At 52.8% G+C, this 17,168-nt stretch overlaps 1 protein-coding gene across 6 annotated transcripts in view; it reads right to left on the reverse strand.

Annotated features, from left to right (window-relative positions):
• Positions 1 to 17,168, reverse strand: part of TNRC18 (trinucleotide repeat containing 18) — an 89,761-nt gene that overhangs the window by 39,706 nt on the left and 32,887 nt on the right. For 5 of the 6 annotated variants that reach the window (XM_044433107.1, XM_044433108.1, XM_044433106.1 and 2 more), the window contains exons 4-10: positions 9,945 to 10,047; positions 7,362 to 7,567; positions 5,891 to 6,037; positions 5,092 to 5,276; positions 3,138 to 3,564; positions 1,626 to 2,618; positions 476 to 648 (exon numbers count right to left, since the gene is read on the reverse strand). In XM_044433107.1, the coding sequence (XP_044289042.1) occupies positions 476 to 648; positions 1,626 to 2,618; positions 3,138 to 3,564; positions 5,092 to 5,276; positions 5,891 to 6,037; positions 7,362 to 7,567; positions 9,945 to 10,047 (2,234 nt within the window). The remainder of the gene's footprint in view (positions 1 to 475; positions 649 to 1,625; positions 2,619 to 3,137; positions 3,565 to 5,091; positions 5,277 to 5,890; positions 6,038 to 7,361; positions 7,568 to 9,944; positions 10,048 to 17,168) is intronic. The other variant, XM_044433105.1, reaches the window with a different exon arrangement.

Consider the following 17,168-nt stretch of genomic DNA (forward strand, 5'->3'; position numbering starts at 1 on the left):
CCTCATCGCCGTTCGGAGAAAGCGAATCACGGGCGGATTGCCCTCATCTTTTGCAAGGAACGATATCATAGGACGCTTTGTAGCGAATTGCGACGCTTGCAGGGAAGTCCTGCAGAGGCTGGAGACCTGGGGTCAAGTCCTCCTCACAGGGCGACCTGGGGCCAGGCACTCACCCTCAGCCTAAGCTACTCTGCAGGATTGTCGTTATGGGGATGGAGCAGTGTAAGCTACCTTGGGCACCCCACCAAAGGAAAAAGGTGGGACAGAAATGCAATGTGACAGTAACAACCGGAGAGCGGGGAAAACTTGCAGGCTGCCTTGGCTCTTATGTCCTTGCTTCTCAAAGGTAACTCAGAACATTCCGCTCCCTCCACTTCCTCTTGCCTTCCCACGTTCCCTTTTGGGCCGATCCCCAAAACCTCACGGCCCGTCTCACCCATGTCTAGCCACAAAGCCGGGCCCCGGAACTGCTCACCGGTTCATCTTTCTTCTGCATCCAGCTGTATTTCTTGTTGGGGTTCAGCTCTCGAGGTAGACGGATGTTTTTCAGGCTGTCCATGAAGGGGGACGAGAGGGCTTCCATCAGCATCTGCGTGCCTGCTGCTAGCAGGCTCTCCAGGGTTGGGCGAACAGGGAAGTTCTCCGGACCTGGTTTGGAGACAGTTTCGGCTTTGGTTATCACGGAAGTGCGCCCTTCCTCTGCTCTTCGCACACTCAGATCCCCTCCCTTAGTCCGCAGTTTGTAGTGACAAGCCATATATTTCCCATACAACCAAACCTGGCAAACTACAACTTGCACAAATGCTGATTTGCCTACAAACTGTGACTTGCCTATCATTCGTTGCCCAGCTCAGCTCTAACGGCGATCTATGGTTTCCTGCAAAGTGGTAGTTTAAAATATCTGAGAACACACCTGAAGAAGGAGGGTGCAAACCAGCAAACCACAGTTCAGTGGCTGGCTCCACACCTGCCCCCGTGCTCAAAGCCACCTGTTCCCTTCCTGCTGCCTTCTCCACCCTTATTTCCCATAGGAAAAGATTCTGAGTTAGATGGGACTTTGAGCTGATCCAGCAAGACAACTCCGACGAGCGGACAATTCCACATCTCACTTATGGAAGAAGCAAGCCTCTTCCCTCAGCTTCAGCAGGTTCAAAATTCCTGGCACAACATGGTATTCGTGGAGATTTAAAACAAGCAAACAAAAAAAATTTGGGTTGGAAGGAAGGAACCGAAAAAAAAGCATAACTGGAAGTGCCCAGAAGAAAGATGAAAGAAGGCGCTGGATGGTGGGAAACGGACTGTCCTGGGCCTTCAACTGACCAATGCTTTGACCGAAACAGGGAAAGAGCACCAGCAAACCCCAGCTCACCAATATTCTACATTTTGTGAAATTCACTTGCTTTGAGTATATTGAGGAATCAACCTGCCGGATCGCTCCTGTAATACAGCTGTGAGCTACTGGTGTGGCTGCTCCCGATTCTGGTTAAGGTGATGTGATACCGGTGGGCATGCCAGGCCCCTCCGCCGGACCTTTGCAATCCGGGGCATTTGTGGAGAGGGGCCCCTCTGCACCCAGTGGGGCTGCCCCACGGCCTGGGAGAACAGCCCTCCGCTGGCCAACCCACCTTGCACTTCCTGCCTCCTCCGCTGCAGCTCCAGCTCCGCAATTTCGCTCAGCAGCGTGATCCCCTGCAGGAATGTGTGCCCGGGAGACAGGCTGGAGGACAGCTCCAGGTTCACCAAGGCCTCCTGGGCCACCCCGCCGCTCGTCAGCAAGGGGCAGGCCTGGGGCAGCTCAGCCGCAGCAGCCAAGGCATTCATGCCGGCCAGGGGGTCGTCCGGTTTGATGTCCAGGGCCGGGACTTGGCAGGAGACGGCCTCGTTTCCATAGCAGGGGGTCCCCAGCCCGGGCTCTTCCCCCTCTTCCTCTTCCCCCTCTTCCGGGAGCATGCTGGGAAATTCCCTCGCCCGGGGAGAGCTGATGTGAGGCAGTTCGGCGGCCAGGGAAGGCTCCTCAGGCGGCGGCAGGAGGGTCACCCCAGCCTGCTCCGTGTCCCTGTGCAGCAAGGCCCCGTCGAAGTCGGTGTGGACAGGACAAGCGTCCGCACCGCCAGCCGCCTCCACCTGGGCCTCCATCTCCACGGAGCAGGTGATGACCTGATACGCCGGCGGGCAGCCCTGCAAAGCTTCTTCCTCGTGCTCCGAAGCACTCCGGGTTTTGCTGTGGTGCAAGAGGAGGTTGCAGCCATTCACCTCCTGGACGGGGACGGGGACGGCGGGGGCCAAGTTGAGGGCCTGCATCTCCTGTTCGGAGATGCCGCTCTCTCGGTTCTCGTCCATCTCCACCTCCGTCTTCACCCGCTCTTCCAAAGACTCCGGCTCCTCCTCCGACTCCTCCGACTCCTCCACCGCCTGGATGGGCTTGACGATTTTGGATGGGGACAGGTGGAGGGGCTTGACCTCTGGCGAGAGGGCCAGGCACTCTGGGTCTCCAGAGGGTAACGGGACATCGGGGGCCAAGCCGTCCGCGTCTGACGCAGCGGTGGGCTGAAGGAGATACGGGTAGTGTCTTCGGAAGGACGCTGGGAGGGACTGGAATGGATATCCCGACGGAATTTCTGCAAAAGGAAGAGCAGCCCATCTGATGAATCGACGTTAGCGAGGACCTTCCCCGGAGAGGGACTCCCTTTAGAGAGCTTTCCCCACTTGTCCTTTTTTACAGAGGGCAGTCCTCTGTTTGAAGGGATGACCTGTCCAACTCCACCTGAATGGCAAAAGAAGCCCAGGGGCTGCTACCCGCCCGCAGCACGTACCTGAACACCATCTTCCACATGCCGCCGAGGGGTTTTACAATACACCCATTGAAACGGCAACAATTATTTCCCCACGTGTATCTTTACCTATCTGTTACCTACACAGGTAATTATTTCTCCCAGCACATCTTTACCTATACCTTTGTTTGGCTCAGCCTACTGCCCCCTCCCCTGCCGGTCCTATGGAACAGGTCAGGTGCTACGTCTTGATCGGTCATTAATTAAGTTTTCCGTGGAGCAAGCTGGGGGCGTCCTTTGCTTTTGGAGGGGGGAGAAAGCAAAAGGAAACGGCACAAACAGGCCGGGGGCCCCCACCTGGCTTACCTGGGAACAAGGCCCGGTACGGGCTGGAGGCTTCCTTCTCCAGCTCCAGCTCCTTCTTCTCCACGTTCTCAGCCTCTTCCTCCTCTTTTGGGGGGAGGGAGGGGGCGGGGGGCGGAGAAGCGGGGGGAGGGCTGGACGGGTGGGAGGCGGGCGTAGCGGGGTAGGCGTAGCCCGGCTGCGTCGGTGGCTCCTCCATCTTTTGGATGACCTCCGCCTTGAGCACGGAGACGGGGGAGGCCCTGGGGGACAGGGGAGGGGGGCTCATGGCCTTGCTCTCGGGCGCGGGGGTGCTGGGGGACAAGACGGGGGGCTTCCGGTGCAGGACGGCAGGGCTGGGGGCGGCGACGCCTGGCTTGGCACTGTCCAGGCAGCGTTTTGCCATCTTCTCCTCCATCTCCACCCGCTGCTCGCTGGCCTTGAGCCTCTCCTGTCAAGGAACGAGAAAAGAGGCAGTGGAAAGGAAGTGGCGGCCCCTGTACCAGGGACAAGCGGACGGTTCGAGCCGGAGCAGCTTCAGAAAGGGCCCTGGGTACCACGGACACACGGCCGCAGGGGAGGCCCACGAGGACAAAAGACCGACTGCAAAGCCAAAAGGAGGCCTGAGCCCCGAGCTCCCTTCGAATCCCACACTTTTCAGTGTCAACAGAGGCCTGTTCTGCAGCTGAGAAAATGTGTTCTCTTTATCTTAAGTTGGAGATATTTTATTTCATTTTAGGTTGGAGATGTTTTATTTTATTTATCTTTATTTTAAGGTAGAGCACTTGGAGAGCACCGAAGAAAGACACCTGGGGACACTCTGGTGCCCACGAGCACATCCTGCCATGCACATTTACCTGGGAGGAAGCCCCACTGAGCTGAGCAAGGCCTGCTCCATGCGCAGACAAATGTAAGGCAGTGGCACAAATACATTCGGAATGGTTTGCTTAGCTTTGCCCACTGGTGCTCTCCAGACACTTTGGACCGCAAGTCTCAGCATTCCTGACCATTGGCCATACTCGCTGGGGCTGCTGGGAACTCAAGTCCCACATCTGAAGGAAAGCTATGCTATGGAAAATGCCGAAATGTCAAAATTATCTAGGGCAGTCAAGTGCTGCTCTTCAAACGACGTGGTTTGTACTTTGGTTTATTTTTTTAACCTTATTTAGGTCATTTCTGCATTAAGTAATACAGAATAAACTCGGTTAAAAAATGAAAGATAAACAAGGTTTCTGAAGATGCCAATGTGGCCACTGGTCCATCTGGACTAACGTTGTCCATTCTGACCTCAGCAGCTCCAGTCCCCGATCTCTGTGGATCTGCCACGTGATACGGCACCTCTTGAGAGCGCTTCCCAGGCCAGGTCAGACAAATTACCCGCATCTCAGTCTCTGCCACTGCTGTCCCTTCCGGTGCCAGCACCAGAGTGGAGTCAGCTGCACGGCCTTCTTGCTGACTGATCCCTGCCTTCGATTTGCTTCAATAAATAGTTCCCCAAAGATCCTTGCAAATCGTGTCGCTGGCAAAATTCAAGGGCATATTAAAAGGGAAGGTTTGGAAGAGCTCAGTATTAATTCTGTGCAGCTAAAACTTGCTTAGTTGGATTTTGGAAAGTTCTTGAACGTGCTGGACTGGCAAGCGGGGAGACCTGGGTCCTAGTCGCCACCCAGCCGTGAAGCTCCCTGGGTGCCGGTCGCTGCCTTCAGCCCAACTTACCTCACAGGGGAGGCACTGAGCTGAGGACTAGCCTAACCTGACCCCAAGGTGGAGCTAGGGAAGCGACTTCCTCACACAGGCAGGAGAGAAATGCGATGTAACAACACCGCCACCCAACAGCAAAGACTACGGAGGCCTTCCAACGGTTCACACAATTTTGCAAAGGACACACAGGCAATGCAGTCCTTCTGAGCATTCCTGCCGAAACTGGGAAGGGCAGAGGCGCTTGGGGAGGTGCTCGTCGCGGCCCCGAGGGACCTACCACCAACTGGGCACTGCGGTGCAATTCCATGGTGTGGGCAGCTTGCTGCTGGAGGATGTACAACTCGTGCTGACGGATCAGCTGCTGGTGAGAGAGGAGCTGCAGCTGGTGGGCATGCTGGAGGGAGCTCCTTGTGGGGGGGTACATGGCGGGCCAGAGAGGCGGCGCACGATCCATCAGCTCTGCTGAGAGAGAGAGAGAGAGAGAGAGAGAGAGAGAGAGAGAGAGAGAGAGAGACAGAGCGCACTTCCTTACCCCAAGGCTGCAGAAATTCTGCTCCACAAAACACTAAGTTCCGAGATCTCCGTCAACTTTGCAATGCAACAGCTGCGTGTATTGTGCATCGATTTGGCAAAACGTATTATGCCCGCAAGCAGAGAAGGCGGGCTGCTGGAGATGGCTCTCACACACCCACACCTCTGGTTTTGAAGCTTCTGACTCAAATAGGCAGTAAAGCCTGTCGGCATAAGGACTAGAAACTTGGTTTCCCCTTTGGTTTGGAAGAGAAGCGTGTGAAGTTTCACATCACCACTCCTTGCAAGGGCGCTGCTTTCACGAAACATACGCAGCTCAAGAAATTTATTCGGAACCCCTGTCGAAGGGTATACAGTCACTTTTCACAGGAAAATGTTGCCCTGAATGCTCCACACTTAAAATAATTGTTTTATTTAATTCTGAAAAAAACGACATGCCCAGTTCTCCCAGTCTTTCTGCACAGGGCAGCGTTTCCAAACCCCGGATCATCTCTGCCGCCCTGCGCTGGACCCTTTCTCATTTACCTGCATCTTTCGGTACTCACCAAAGTGCGGCAGGTGCTCGCTGGGGATCATGACAAGCTGCCCTGACTGAGGATCTCTGGCAAACTGGTACGTGGAAGGGAGTGCGCCCCCCATGCTAGGGGGGAAGCCAGGAGTCAAGCCTTGATGCAGGGAAGGGTGGCCAAGTCCTAGGAAGAGAGCAGACCTCAGAAGAGGGCCGCGCCAGGGCCACCAGGCCCACCCAGTGCAAGCACGTTCCACACAGCAAGGAGGAGGGAGTCCGACTGCAGCCGCGCAGTCCTCCCTTCACAACTTGTGCGCCTGCCAAATTGTGAACAGGCCTGAGCGTGTGAAGTCAGGAACTGTGTGCTCCCTGGGGCATAAGCCCCGCTTTGCCGAGGGTCTTGCTCTCAGCTATTTAGGGTCTAAAAAGAGGGTGGGGGAAGCCAACAGCTTTTGTGGTTTTCCTCCAGTCTTCCCTTGCCACAGGCAGCGGGGGACGGGGGGTGAGTGGCCTACATGCAAGCTCGAATTTTGTACTTTTGGAAGCATGGAAACTCTAAGGAACGAGCAGGGACAGATCACATCAAATGCCTTTGCAGCTTTTCTTGTCCGACAATCTGTTTTACAGATGGAAAGTAGTGAACGTGACAGTGATGGAGGAACGAGTGTGAGAAGAGCGGAAAGGAATGTAGACTAGTATGAATGCATACAGGAGGCGGGGAAAGAGGGTCTGGGGGACACGGGAAAGGAGAGGAGCCACGGTGAATAAAGGGCTCCCAGCTCCTCCATCCCAGTCTTGCCCCACTCCCTTCTAAGGCTTAACACGATGTGCATGCATGCAATTGTCATCTTGCAATTGTCACGGGTAACACAAAGCACACAGCAGGCCAGGATGGTTTTACTCCTTCCAAACCTACAACTAAGGTATCAATTTTGCTAACATGCTGGTCAAAGACAAGCTATTGTTTCGACCAATGTATAGTGTGTGCACCGGGGGAGGTTTTTCTGTCCTGTAACCATGAGAACTAGCATTCTGGCTTCTTTCGTTTTTTAAAAAAGGGGAAATTGGAAGCAAGACTGTCACATTTCTATGATTGCTGCCAATTTCAGCGCTCAGGATGGGGGGGGGGCAAAGGAAGCAACTGGGGCCCCCAAGCAAATTCCTAGACTTGGGCACCTCATCTTTTGAGAAATCAAGAGAACCGATAGGTAAATAAAACTGACAACTGTTATGGCTGCCACTGTATTGAATTTATTTCTGTCCTGCCTTTCTGGAAGGCAGGCAGGCAGGCAGCAATAAAATCCAGATTTTTAAAACTGGCTAATTAAAACAGAACAGAACAGCAAATAAAAGGAAAACAAAAAAGGAACAGCACCAACCAAGCAAAGCCCCTTCAGCAAGAGACCAGCTCACATGCCAAAGGCTTGCCTGCCCAGAAAGCGCTCTGACGCCACAGCAACTCCGCACACAACGAGGGCCTAGCCGCGCATCCGTCTCTCCAGACTCACCGTAGGGGTGCCCTGCTAGCCACATGGAAGAGCTGCCGGTCCTGGGCAACCACGGGTGGGTTACCAGGTGGGATGCCGGGTCCGTGGACCATCGCCCTGAGCCAGTCAGAGGGGGCCCCCCGGTCACCATGAGGTTGGAGTTCAAGCCATTGGTGGCACAGCCGGAGGGATGTATCCGAGCAAAATCGGCCAGTTCTTTGCTTTCTCTTGAGGGGGGAGAAAAGGGGACATGTGAGGAGGCTGAAAATGTTCCTGGATCTGTAGGCTGGGCCCACAACGCTCCACTGAGCTGGACCAGGATGCACCTACCGGTGCTACACGGGAAGCAAGAGTGTGGAAATGGTGGAAATGTTTCCTTTTGAAACATTCTGCAGGGTTGTGTCTAAGCACGAGGCAGGACCAAAGGAGCGTACAGTATCCTGGGTGTGGTTGTTGCTTAAAAAAAATTCTTTTCATCTTCAACTGCATGGAAGACTCCAACCAGGTGCTGTTCTGGCTATCGTACTCCCCAAACTCGGAAAGTCTGCCCCGTGGGGCATCTATCTGCCTTCTCTGCTGAGGCTGAACAGCAGGGCTGGGAGGACCTCGTTTGTCGCTTGGCCTCCAAGGTCCAACCGCGAGAGCCGGGGGCCGTGGCTTCTGTGCTGCGTGCAAAAGGACGTGGGTGCCACAACCAGCACCTCCAAGGAGGGCTAAAAGCCCTGGAGGGCGAGCCCCCGGGGGTCAGTGCAGCCTGGGGCCGGAGGGACAGGCGACTGACTTGGTCTGAGAGAGCTCCCCGCAGCAAGAGGAAACTTTTAAGGGAACCACGGCTGCAGATCCCGGCTTCTTGAGCAGCCATTAACCCTGGCTCCCTGGTGTGGACGTAACAGGAAGCGATGATTAACTGCAGCTCCCTGCTCATTTCCCCACTCACACGAAAGCATAAAGAAAGCGCCGAGGAGGCGTATCAGGTCTGCGTGCGCGTGATGTGGACCGAACCAGATTAAGGCAGAAGAGGGGCGTGGGAATGTGGTTAGAGCTGTGCCCTGAGAGGGTCTGGGGCTCCCCGACACGGAGGCCCCGCTTAGGCCCCAGCCTGTGAACCACAAATCGGCAAATGGAAGTCAATAAATAAACAAATAAATGCAGGCAGGCAGGCAGGCAGGCCTCCTTGTCTAGACGAGCCTTTGGACCTCTGAGACGCCTCGCATTTGTGCCGTTGGATTTCCCTGGGTGGCTCTTTTTAATTTGCTCCAGCGCTTTTAATCTGCCATTGCTTTTCTATTTGTGGTTGGTGGTAATTGTAGCTTTACTTTTTATTTTTTTAATCTGCTTTTCTATGGCATGTGTCTGTTGCTGTTGTTGTTGGAGAACGATGGAGCTTCAACACACATATTTATTTTATTACCCCTTTGCTTCATATTTATCCTGCTTTTCAGACAGTTATAATCTCCCAACATGGCTCATGTCAATACGAGGAAAAGAGAGGCAGCCTGCACCTTCCCAGCGGGAAACTCAAAAGGCACCGATGCACAAGGGAAGTGCAGCGGGGAGGAGGGGTGTGAGCTCTCCAAGGCCAGAACAAGGTGGTGTGGAGCATTCAGTTAAGCGCGATCTTCTCCTGCAGCTGTTCCTGCTTGGACAGCCATGGGTGGTGCTTGTTCCTTCTGTGGATGATGGGAGGCAGAAGGCATACGCTTCATATTTCATCAGGAAAAGCAACTTCTGGGGATGAGAGCAGGAGAGCCAGTGTGGTGTAGTGGTTAAGAGCATGGGACGGGGACTCAGAGGATCCGGGTTCTAGTCCCCGCTCAGCCATGGAGCCAACTGGGGGACTTTGGGCCAGTCACAGACTCTCAGCCCAGCCTACCTCACAGGGTTGTTGTTGTGGGGATAAGATGGAGGAGGAGAATGATGTAAGCTGCCTTCAGCCCTTTGTAGGAAAAAGGCAGGATATAAATCGCAAAATGAATAAATAAAATCTGGAGTGCCCAAAGACACCAGCATAGATGGAACATCTGTGCCCATGTCTTGCACCGACAGAAGGTGCGAAGGACCTAACAGGAGGGGCTGGACCAAACGCAGGGCCCATCTTGCCAGCATTCCTTCAGCAGTGGGGGCCGTAAAAACCTGTTCCCCCAGGAGTTGTTGATAAACGAGGCATCCTGTCTCTGCTGCGGGGGAATCAGGACTGCCCCACCTTCTGGCGTGTAAGCTAGCTGTGTTACCTGCGCACGGGTGTCTCTGGGTGCTGGTGGGAGCGTCAAGGCCACAGGGAAAGGCGATGGGAAGCCAGACCTTCCACCGGCTCTGCTGAAAGACCGGCTCCTTCAGGTCTTCCTCTCCCCAACTCTTTCTATTCCCACTGCCTGTTGTAAGGACTGTTCTGCAGCTTTGGGAAGGTTGGCCTGAGCTTGCATATACTGTCCCCCCCTTCCCTCCCCCCCCTTGTTTCTTTTATGCTGCATCTTCCATCTCAAAAGCCTGCAACAGGGGCTACCCTCTTTCCACTTTCGGAGGTTTTTGCAGAAAGGCACAAAAGGCTTCATAAATAAAACCGCAAGGTGCGAGGTCAAGTAAAGCCCAGAGAGTAAGTATCACCTCAGGAGCTTCTCCTGGTCTCGTTCCAGACGACTCGCCAGGAGGTGGCCATCTCGAGGACGTGGCCGGTCATCGCTGCAGTCCTCGTCCGAGCGTCCGTGTCCTGAGATACAAGCAATTCATGGTTGACCTGAGAGCTGGACCAGTGGCTTGTCAACAGGGGTAGATGCTGAGCATCATCTGACAGAGTTCTACTTCCATCCCACAGAACTACCTTTCCCAAGAGTCTCCAGGAGAAAGCCATGCCAAAAAGAGCTGGTTTGGCTTTGTAGCACAAACCTGTATCTTGGGAACTAGGGGAGGCATCAAGGTTGAGGGGACTCTTGGCAGCCTGCTCTTTGGTGGACCATTTCCCACCATTGCTGGACCTTGGGGGGATTACTCGGTAGGGGGCAGCTCTGGAGCTCTGGGCAGCTGGGAGCTGCCATTTAATTTCCCACAATGCCCCTGATATGCCATCTTCCCACCCCTGAATTCCATGATGACCCAAAGCTGTACAACACCAGAGGCATTCGGGGCAATTAAAATGGCGGCACCTTGGGAAAGGGCAAGACTTGCTGGAGAAGACCATCATGCTGGGGGAAGTTGAAGGCAGAAGAAGGGAAGATTCAGTATGAGATGGGTCAGAGCCATAAAAGAGGCCATCTCCAGGAGCTTACAAGCATTGAGCAGGGCTACCAAGGACTGGGCATTCTGGAGGCAGGCCTTCACACGGGCGCCCTAAGCGGGAGACAACTTGATGGCACATCACAGCTGCAAGATACCAGCACCTTTCCCATGGGGGAGAGGGCTACAACAGCCTAAGTAAGAGCTGCTATGGCCACGATTCTCACCCATGCAGCACTGCTCCGCAACTCAAGACGTCAGACTCAGACTACTCTTAACTGGCGGCCGGTCTAGTGTTGTCGTAAAGACCAGCCAGAAAACCAAGATGGATAGTTCGACCCACCTGTCCTGATCGCATGCTCTGCGGGGCTCCGCTTATGATGAAGCACATTCCACATTCTCTTTTATGCAATTGCCTGTCCTACATACCTGGGGAAGGTCTCTTTACTAGACCCCTGCTAAGTAGATACAGCCAAAAGAGAACCTGGGAGTTTACAAGTCCCCAAACACACCAGCAGCATTCACCCTCAAGTCACTGGATAAGACAAACGGTTCTTTAGGGTCTTTTCTAGCTTTATTCTCCCCCCACCCCCATTTTTCAAGCCACTATAAAGATTTTCATTTGGCATAAGCATGTTGTGATTTTGAAAACCGTGACCAGGGCTCTCCCTGGCACATGGAAAGAAAAGCAGCAAATAGGAAAAGAGTAGCTAATTAATGCTGCTGATTTTAACCTATCTCTGACATCCTATTATTATGCTAGCAATCCCCAATACTATTGGGGATTAATTATTAATAGCAATTGTTAATGTTGTTGTTATTAGTTGTGAAGTTGTGTCTGACCCATCGTGACCCCATGGACAACACTCTTCCAGGCCTTCCTGTCCTCCACCATCCCCCGGAGTCCACTTAAGCTCACACCAACTGCTTCAGTGGCTCCATCCAGCCACCTCATCCTCTGCCGTCCCCTCCTTCTTTTGCCATCTAGTGTTCCCAGCATCAGGGTCTTCTCCAGGGAGTCCTTCCTTCTCATTAGGTGGCCAAAGTATTGCAGTTTCATCTTCAGGATCTGGCCTTCTAAAGAGCAGTCAGGGTTGATCTCCTCTAGGACTGACCGGTTTGATCGCCTTGCGGTCCAAGGGACTCACAGGAGTCTCCTCCAGCACCACAATTCAAAGGCCTCAATCCTTCAGCGCTCAGCCTTCCTTATGGTCCAACTTTCACAGCCCTACATTGCAACTGGGAAAACCATAGCCTTGACTATACGCACTTTTGTCGGCAGGGTGATGTCTCTGCTTTTTAGTATGTTGTCTAGATTTGCCATAGCTTTCCTCCCAAGGAGCAAGCGTCTTTTAATTTCTTGGCTGCAGTCCCCGTCTGCAGTAATCTTGGAGCCCAGGAAAAGCAATGGTTAATACTAGGTGTCTGATCCATCAGCCCAACTTTCCTGTTTTTCCCCAGAGTACTTTGCAAATCTGCTAGTGAAGCGAAGTCCAGGAACCGCTGGGGCCACCAAATAAGATCAAACAAAGAGCTGACACTCACTTGTTCAACTTTCCCAAGATTTCGTGCATTTGACTAGAAACGTGAACAAAACTGGATGGGGGGGGGAATTGGCACCCGCCATGGCAGAGCGCCGGTCTTGACATCAAAATATAATTTTCCAGAATGCATGTTTCACATTTCTATGCCATCCATACATACTTCTATTAAAAACAAATGAAATTCAGCATGCACAGTTCAGTCCCACATTCTTCAGAAGCTCAGAATTAACTGCAGGCTGATGCAAAACAGCCAGATATTTTCATTTGGCCAGATCTGCTTTCCTACACAGAATCCGTACTGTGCAAATCAGGAGAAAGAGAGGGAGCACAGCATTCCCAAAATAAATACCGCCCCAAGTTTTATATACAAGCCTTTAAACAAACAAAAGGAAAAGCAACATCCATAACCATGTTGTTGTTGGCATGGACTCATCATACCAGGAATGTTCCGTGGGCTTGTTTATAAGAATATACTGACTGTTGTGCCTAAAGATATACTAGAAAAATATAAAGTTAGCCTTATCGTGTTACCAAAAGTTCGGCAGCTGCAGCGAGCGAGCAAAATGTGTCCAGTTCCTATTTGGAGATTCAACTCTGAGAGATCCTGGAAAGGGAGTTGAACTCTGAGGAACAGCCGTGCTTATGTCTTACACCAACAACACGTTAACAATGCAGCGCACACACACACACACAAAGCAAAACTTGGAGTCAAAACTGGAGTAGGGATTTACTGGGTGGCGCTTTCTGGCACGCAGCTCGGACAAGAGGAAGAAAGTGGGTTATGTATGTGATGTAATAATAATAATTACAGAATACTAAAACAACTGGCGTGTGTCCAGGATTGCAAGAAAGGCACACGGGGCCCCACTTTCCCGAGCGTACATGAGATGGATCCTGACTTATTGTACAGATGGATAAGTCACCTTTTCCAGGGCCAGGCCCTCGAACAGAGAGGATACGGAAGTAAGAACACCAAATCAGAAGGATTAAACCTAGGCTTCCTAGGTCCAATGTAAGCTCAAGGTTTCAAAGATCTGTAACAGCTCAGAAGCGAGCAGCCAAAATCCCATGGAAAGGAAGGCCATAATAAGGAAAGCTACGCTGGAAGAGGAGACGCCTGAAAATGAAAGAGCGACGCAAGATTTGTTGGATAGGAAGAATTGGCACAGGCGGTTGCTGTCTCTTGTTAAGGCCTCGACACTCGACCTCTTTTTTGCAGTGCCCGCCGGTTCCACCGCGAAAAGACACAGCCGTGCATGTAAAGGCTGACCGATTTGGGTTATTTGGAGTGGGCTCAACCCCGCCAACAGGCAGGCTCTGTCCACCATGGGATGTGTCCCCATCCCAACCCTCCCCATTGAAGGTTCTCCATTCATCTCCGAAAAAGCCTCAGGTGTTTGGAAAGTGAACAGATCACGCCACGCCGACACCACGGACACCGGCCCTTGAGACACCACGGACACCAGCCCTTGCGAGCATCAAACGGGCCTTGGAAGCCCTGAAAGGAGCTCAACCAGCCCCGGGGGCGTTTGCAATGTGCATTTTGCAAGCTGCTGGTTGTGCAGAGGGACCCCACCAAGGCACACCACTACCCGAGACGACAACAAGGACCAGCATCCTCGTCCCTGCCTCTCGTGTAACAACACAGCAGAGCTGGGAGGGCCCTCTTCTCCCGCCGCCCCCATTTACAAACCGGCAATTGTCTCCCGCAACTCAATGCCCGGTCTTGTCTTTATAAATACACTGACATGACGCATGAAGCGCATACAAAACTCAATCAGTTATGCGCCGAGTAACAAGGGGAGGCGGGGAAGAGTCCTGGGCCCGTCTCCCTGGCGACGAATGCCCTGCATCAAATACGTGTAGATTTACTTGCCAAATACGACAAGATTAGCCAAGTAAAGCCCTTGCTTTTCTCTTTCTTAAAAGGTTTTGAACATTCAAGCTCCCTCCACTTGGCGCAAGCAAACTAATGTTATTAGTAAAATGTCTCTTGGCACAGAAGGACGGGAAAGGGGTGGAGGGCAGGCGAGGGGGAGAGAAAAAGGAAGGCCTTGTTTCCCTTATGAAAGCCAATGCCATTGCCTAGCAACCGCCCGGGCAGCCTGACAGAATGCCACCTTGTTCGCAGGCTTTTAGTTCTGCTCAGTAAATTACATTTAACGCAGCCGGAGGGCGGGCAGGGGCCATGCAGGAGAGCGGGCGGGAGGAGCCCTTCACACAGGCTGGAACAAACAGCGCTCCTCCGCTGGCTACCAGACTCGTCTCTCGTCTCGAGGCCGGGACAAGAGGGCCGGGGCTGTGGGAACCGGGCGCGGGGAGGAGGAGAGCACGCCTGCCAGCCGCGAGAAAAATGAGGCCCGGCACAAAAGCGGGGGACACGGGTGCCTGTGGCAGACGGATTGATGGCGCTCCACGTCTCTCCCTGGCTAAAGGAAGGGGACGGGGGAGGCAGGCAGCGGGCGCCTCTCTGGCACCAGTGCGAGCGCATCGCCTCACTCGGGGCACACCCAGCAGAGGGGGGGCTGCCCGCGTTCCCCCCAACGCCACACGTCCATGGAGGCATCACCGGAGAGGATGGAGCAACGGGAGCCGCAGCCTGGCTGGAGGGCCGGTAGCTTGGAAAGGCACATGGGCTGGGAGGTGGCGGAGCAGCTGCCCTCCCCGGCCGGCTGGAAGGCCCCCCGCACGGCGCCCCATAATCAAACGCCTTCCTTCTTCCTTTCGCTCTTGCACTTGCATGCATGCGCTCTGGGCAACCAGCACCGAGCCTCAGGTGCGCCAAGTCAGGGAAGAAATGATGATTCCTTCCGTCTAACAAGCTGAATCCACCTGCATTTCAAGAACAGTGTGGAATCCTCCCTTGTGCATGAGAAACCCACATGTGGTCAAGTTTCGATTTCCATGCGTCCTTAGTAAAAAACAGCCACCTGTTCTCAGGTGGAAGGTTGGTCAGGTAGAACGACTAAAATTTGCTGAGCCTAAATCGGAGACGGTTTGATGGCATGTGACAAGAACCATGACCATTCTCAGATGTGGACGTGACCAGAAGGGGCACATTATGCTTTTAAACATAATTCACACGAGGAGGGATTCATCCGATGTAGCTCACACGGAACAGAATCTGAGCTTCAACGTGCTGATATTACGTATGAAATTACAGTATCCCATACAGGTTTTTTATTCCATCTAAGAAATAGATGGGAACCCCTGAGGTCCCTCAGTAATAGGAATTGCCCGTTAATTCTGAACATGGGATTGATTTTTCATGTTTCTGCTTCTTGCTCTTTCCTTTTCCCTTAATGTGGCACCATGTACCTGTGAGCTTTGATGTTTCAAATCAAGTCGAGCCAATAACCGCTCGTATAATCCCAGGGGTACGTGGAAGGTACAATCCTTGGGGTCGCACACGGACCAACGGCCAACTGGAGCCCACGTGGAGAAGGGCCTCCAGCAAAGCCATTCCCCCATTCTTTGTTTCAAGCACCTCCTGAAACACCTCTATTTTAGGAACCCTTTCTGCACTAACGAGCCATGGTTAAAATCTCATTTAACCGACCATTTAATTCTTCAATCTGTTTTAGCTTCTATTTTTCACCATTCCTGGGTCACCCTTTGAAGCAGGATAAAAATTGGGCAAAATCAATGAATAAAAGTACAATGTGCTAGAAAAGAAGGTCATCTACCCCCCAAAATATGTTCATTTTGCAGGGGATCAGGTTACAATGCTGAGAGGGAGCGGGAGCAGTAGATGGGTCTGGACGCAGGGCTTCCCACGTTTCTCTTCTGGGTCTTTTGATGTTTGCATGTGAACAATTCTTTTCTTTGCAGACTCGCTCACTCACTCGCACTGGGTTAATTCAGGAATCTAGCAACCACCTCAACAGAATTGCCTGTGTCTGTGAAGTGGGGCAAAGTTCAAGAAAAACCGTTTTTCAAAAGAGAATTGTCCTTCTACCAGGTGTAAACAGTACCCCCTTCCTGGGGAAAATACTTTTTTTGCCGAGAACAGAGCAAGGTCCTTGGTCCTTCGAACAGTGGTGTCTCTATCTGGACTAGCAGACAGTTTCCAGGGTGGTTTCAGGAGGATCCTTCCCATATTTAAAAAATAGGGACATTGTGAAGGGTGGCATATAAAAGCTTTAATATAATAAATATTTTTAAATTATTTTTGGAGGATGATCCTGGGACCATCAGCATGGAACGCTTCTGCTCTCTATTACTGAGTTATGGCAGTTTGCTATCCCTGCATGTGATTCGTATACCAAGACATGCTGCCTAAAGCAAGGAAGAGACATCCCATGATTTTCCAGTTGCCACTGGTCTCCAGTGCGCAAAATCCCAGTCCATTGGCCAGGCCGGCTGGGCTGTGAGAATAGCAAAGTCATGATGCATCAAGCCCAGCTATTCCAGCATTCTCTTTCCAGAGAGGCTGGCCGGATCCTTCTGGGAAGCCCGGGAGCACCAGCACCACCCATGTTCCCCAGCAGTTGCTTGTAAGGCCTCGAGCACAGAGCCATCAATACTAGAAGCCGAGGATCAACTCCTCCTCCAAGAACCTGCCCAATCCGCTTTTAAAGCCGTCCACATTGGGAACATTGCGTAGCATTCCTTATACCATGGAGACCACTGCGATTTAAAACCCTACAGGGCCTTAGCCACACATCTCAGCAGCTCCTGCAGGACGTGACGTCCTTTACGACGACTCGCAGCAGTCCCAGCCAGAACCACAGAACCGCAGGGGAGGAGAAACGCTCCAGGTACTGCTGGCCACAAAGGTGGTGCCAACACGACTGATTCGGATTCTGGGACCGCCCGCACTACTTGGGAGACGGAGTGTAGAGGCAAGGGGCAGGATGATGGGGCATGTAGCCCAAAACCTCGAGGTCACCTAGCTGGGAAAGACACCAGGCGGAAAAAGAAACCTGACCACTACTCTCAGACTCAAAGGGCCCCGGGCGCAAATAAAAGATTGCTGGGCATCGCTTGTCTCCACCAGTCCCCTGACCCATATTTGATCAATAAATGGCCCGTTCTTTCCTTTTAAACCAGGCAACAGCCAAACTAGAGACTT

The sequence above is a fragment of the Varanus komodoensis genome, unplaced genomic scaffold (assembly GCF_004798865.1).
Source record: "Varanus komodoensis strain SLA01 unplaced genomic scaffold, ASM479886v1 scaffold26, whole genome shotgun sequence".
Classification (NCBI taxonomy): domain Eukaryota; kingdom Metazoa; phylum Chordata; class Lepidosauria; order Squamata; family Varanidae; genus Varanus; species Varanus komodoensis.